This window comes from Nansenia antarctica, assembly GCF_963989245.1.
Source record: "Nansenia antarctica genome assembly, chromosome: 11".
Lineage (NCBI taxonomy): Eukaryota > Metazoa > Chordata > Actinopteri > Argentiniformes > Microstomatidae > Nansenia > Nansenia antarctica.
In genome coordinates this window covers 8,234,808-8,239,807 of record NC_137681.1, presented here as the reverse complement: position 1 = coordinate 8,239,807, position 5,000 = coordinate 8,234,808, and the positions used below count along the sequence as shown (strand labels likewise).

Sequence of the window (5,000 nt, the reverse complement as noted above, 5' to 3'; positions counted from 1 at the left end):
GAGGGAAGGAAAACAACAACAGTGAAGAAACACAATGAACGATTCTATTTGGACAAAATCCTTTATAGGAAACCTGTCCCCTACCCTCCTCCCCTACCCCCCCCCCCCCTTCCTCAGGGTTCCCACACCTTCTGAAACATCAAATTCAAGCACCTTTCAAGCACCTTTCAAGGACTTTCAAGACTCAATTCCCTCAAATTCAAGGACCCAACACAGCATAGTTTGAGACAGAACTAGTTGACGAGCTAAGTAAAACATTTGTATTTACTTATTTTTGAGAGAGAGAGAGAGGGGGGAATTCAAGCACTTTCAATGACCCATGTCTGATTTCTTTTTCTCAAATTCACAAACGTTCAGGGATTTCAAGGACCCGTGGGAACCCTGCTTCCCCCTCCTCCTCTCCCCCTCCCCTACCCCCTCTCTCCCTCCTCCTCCCCCTCCCCCTCCTCACCGTATCATCTCTGTCCATCGTACGGCCTCCTGCAGCTCCATCAGTCTCTCCTTGTACTGGTTCCTCTCCATCAGGACGCGGGCCATCTCCACCCTGGTGAACCGCTTCCTCTGGGCCGTGGGCACGTCACTCTGTAACACACACACACACACACACACACACACACACACACTAGAGGTCAGCATGGCCCTTAGACACACGCACATGCACGTGCACACACTTTAACACATTACTCACATACACACACACATACACTATAACACATTAGTCACATAGAGATAAACGTACAACACACACACACACGCACACGCACATGCGCACACACACACACACACACACACACACACACACACACACACACACACACACTCACGTCATCGTCCTCATTCTTGGGCCTCTGTTTGGCCTCCTCCAGCTCAGCCCGCATCCTAAAAGAAAACACACCTTTAGAGTCACCCTAAAGTCCACAGCTTGGAGTAAATAATTACATCAAAACAGGTGCACACACACACACACACACACACACACACACACACACACACACACAGCAGGACATCTGAACGGGACAGCTCAGGAACCGCTCTGTTCAAACACCTCACCGATAAGCGCTGGATGGAACATGTGAAGAGGCAGACTCACTTCTTGAGCTCCTCCTCCAGCTCCTTGTTCTTCTCCTCCAGGCGGGTCTTGGCCTGGTTCACAGCGTCCAGCTCTCCCTGGAGCACCTCCTTCTCACAGGCCAGCTCATCCACACGCGCTATCAGGTCGTTCTTCACCACGTTCAATGCGTTTCTGGACGCACACACACACACACACACACATAGCATAGAATGACTAGTAGAACTCTCAGTGAAAAGCAGGGGGCAGTTTTTAGCGCAACAACATGATGGGATCAATACATTAGTTACAGGGTTACTTTATTACTGGTCTGACTCATCAATAATCATTGTAAGAATTGGTCTACAATCAGAAAGCGACACAGGGACTGCAGTTCTAGATACTTCTATATCTTACTTGGTTTCCAGAAGCTGTGTGTTCTCTTGGATGAGATGCTCCACCTCACGGCCCATACCTGAGGAAAAAGGAAACAGAGAAAACAATAGATTAAAAAAGAAAACAAGATTTAATTTAACTCTCTTTTTCTTTTCATGGCAGGTGTCATTCAAAAGCAAGACAGTGAATGTGAGAAGAGCAAAACACACTGTAGGCCAATCATAACATCACCCCAAATCAATCAACACTAGACACACCCCCACCCCCCTCGTCTTACCCAGGAAGTTCACGTCTAAGTCTGAGACCCACGCAAGCAATGGAGTAGAGAACAGGAAGTTTATAACACAGAACAACTAAAGACACAATGTTTCTATGTACGTTTCTGTAAGTTTGTAAGTTTCTATGTTCTCTGTAAGTTGACTAACATGACCACTACTATACTCTATTATACTCTAGTATGCAACACTGTGCTGTACACACGCACACGCACACAAGATCAATTTGCAGTACAGAAAACAACTAATATAATCGGCACTTTAGGGACACTGTTAAGAGAGGAGAAATAGGGAGAAGGAGAAGGACAGGGGGATGAGCGAAGGAGGAGTAGTGGAATGATACACACCAGAAAAGTCATCTGTGGGGGACGACCGAAAACAAAAGAATGACAGAGCCAGAGTGTGAAGAGAGAGAGTTAGTGAGGGGAGAAACGGGTTCCTCTTCCTCAGCAGAGCTGGGAGTTATGCAGATTGAGATTCGCCATTGAGCCACTTGAAAGGAGATTAAAAACTAAGAGGATGTTTATTATATGACAGGGTTCCCACACCTCAAATTCAAGTACATTTCAAAGACTTTCAAGACTCAATTCCCTCAAATTCAAGGACCCAACATGGCATAGTTTGAGACAGAACTAATTGACGAGCTAAGTATATTTTTTTTGAATATATAGATTTATTTTAGAGAGAGAGAGAGAGGGGGGGGGGGGGGAATTCAAGCACTTTCAATGACCAATGTCTATTTTTTTTAAGTTATTTTTTCTGAGTGGGGCAGTCCCACTCATATTTTTCATTTTTATTGACAGTTACAGTGAAGATTTAGACAGGAAGGATGGGTGAGAGAGAGAGAGGAGGGATGACATGCAGGATATGTCCCCGGCCGTAATCGGGGACCCTGCGGTTACATGGTCAACGCTTAACCCGCTACGCCACCTAAGCGCCCCTACCCATGTCTATTCGATTTATTTTTCTCAAATTCACAAACTTTCAAGGATTTCAAGGACCCGTGGGAACCCTGTTATTCTATGACTATTGTCAGGGTTGTTACTGTCTATGACTCCATGTAGGTGTTGTTACTGTCTATGACTCCATGTAGGAGTGAGGAGTCTCACCCAGCAGGTCTGCCCCGTCGTCCACATCTCCTACCAGGTCGTTCCCTGCTGAGGACAGCTCCTCGAACAGAGACTCCGTGTTCCGGTCAAACGCCAGGTTCTCTATACCTCCTTTAGTGGGCGTGCTGCAGGAGAAGTCAGGTGGAGGTGGAAGATATGGGTCTTCATTTGACTAATCACAGCAAAAATAATTAAGTAGCATTCACCAAACTTACATGACCGTTTGGGTTTACAAGATAAAGTAAGAGCGTGGATCCTACCTGGTCCCTCGGTAGCTCCCATCGAAGTCCATGTCCAGCTCAGGAGTGGACTCTATGATAGCCTGTACCTCCGACTGCTCCGCCTGGTCTCCTCCATCTAGAGAGACGCCAGGAGAAACATGTTATTACCTAGACAGACAAACCATCATGCTCATATCGTTGAGTGTATTTTATTTATTATAAAAAAGGGATATATTATTTTTGTTTTCATTTGATTAACACTTAGGCGTGAGGGGTCATTTGTGAGGGGTCATTTTATCAGCCGTGAGGGGTCATTTGTGAATAAAATAAATGTTTATATCTTTGCACAAATTTCAGGACCCTCCTTTCATGACTTTTCCTAGATATGTGCGTTCTACCACCCAGTATCCTTACATTTTCAAAATCACATCAAGATAGGCTAATATAAAGTTATTTTGCCGTTTTTCTGTGTAGGAAGCAGGCTAATTTACAAGCGGACAACTAGTGGTCGTCGTGTGTAAATAGCAGCTTGAGCATTGAAAAAGAGGCTCCTGTTTTAGTAGGTAAAAAGGCTCGGCTGCAGCAGCAGCTACTTTTCTTGGGTCCACAAAAACACTGGACAAAAGAACGATAGACAGACAGGACTAACTGCAGTACTGACCGCTGCCTGTAAGGGGCGGCGTGGGTGAGCCTGGACCCTCCAGCCCCTCCTCCACTCCTGAGATGTTCTTGCTGCTGTCTGGCTTGCTGCTGCTCCAGTCCAGGTTCCTGTTCAGACCCTCCGCCACTTCCTGTCCCTGGAGGGGCGTGTCCACTGACGCCATGGCAACGTCAGACACAGGCGTAACTGAACTGGAGGCTTGACCGGACGTGGGCGTGACCGACTGAGAACCGCCTTGAGAAGCCCTGGGCGTGTTTGATCTACGACCTCCCCCTGGCGAGGACACGGGGGCGCCCGTTTCAGAGACTCCTCCCCCGTGCGCGGACGTCGGGGTGCCTGCTTTAGAGTGTCCTCTCCGTTTGGAGACGGGGGTGCCCGTTTTGGGTGACTGGTTGTTAGATTTGGAGCTTCCCCGGCCAGCACCTGACATCTCATCCTGAGGAGGAGGAGGAGGAGGAGGAGGAGGAGGAGGAGGGGGAGGAGGAGGAGGAGGGGGAGGAGGAGAAGGTGGAGGAGGAAGAGGAGGAGGAGCAGGAAGAGGAGCAGGAAGAGGAGGAGGAGGAGGGGGAGGAGGGGGAGGAGGAGAAGGAGGAGGAGGTGGAGGAGGAGGAGGAAGAGGAGGAGGAGGAGGAGGAAGAGGAGGAGGAGGAGGAGAAGGAGGAGGAGGAGGAGGAGGAGGAAGAAAGATGCATTAAACGCTGTTAGGAAGAAAGATGCATTAAACGCTGTTAGGATGTGGGCTAAAGGATATGGGTCATGTCCAAATAGTCTTAAATAACTTAAATCCATGTCTCTCATTCTCTCATTCCTTGAATGATTACTGATGTCAAGGAACTTGAAGCTGTTAATGTTAATCAGTCATAAAATAAACCCAAACTATTGCAGTCTATTGATAACATCACTTTACACTGAAACAAAAAAAGTGAAAACAAACTCAAAACACATCTTGATTCACACCAACGCTGTCAGAGCATAACGTTAGACACAAAGTCAACAACAAGGTCCATGTGAGTGACATCACCATGCAGATCAACCAACCAACCCCGAAAACATGACCAGACAAACGCCACAGGACATGCAACCCAACCACTCCACTCTCACCCGTCCCCTGTCCAACATACAAAGTACATTTTCTACAACCTGACTTGATTCATTTGATCATACGGCGTGGATTTAATAAAAAAAAATATGTTTTAACATTCTCAGTTCCACTTCAAATACGTTCACAGGACTCAGAGTACGTGATTATCAAGCCTGGTTCTGGACAGCTACAGAGTGAGCAGGGGCCGG

General features: G+C 47.2%; 1 protein-coding gene across 1 annotated transcript in view; it reads right to left on the bottom strand.

The window, feature by feature from the left end:
* Positions 1-5,000, bottom strand: part of spag9b (sperm associated antigen 9b) — a 38,117-nt gene that overhangs the window by 10,264 nt on the left and 22,853 nt on the right. Inside the window, exons 6-12 of the mRNA XM_080541953.1 lie at positions 3,711-4,146; positions 3,089-3,185; positions 2,829-2,953; positions 1,466-1,523; positions 1,091-1,243; positions 825-879; positions 452-582 (exon numbers count right to left, since the gene is read on the bottom strand). Of these exons, the coding sequence (XP_080398079.1) occupies positions 452-582; positions 825-879; positions 1,091-1,243; positions 1,466-1,523; positions 2,829-2,953; positions 3,089-3,185; positions 3,711-4,146 (1,055 nt within the window). The remainder of the gene's footprint in view (positions 1-451; positions 583-824; positions 880-1,090; positions 1,244-1,465; positions 1,524-2,828; positions 2,954-3,088; positions 3,186-3,710; positions 4,147-5,000) is intronic.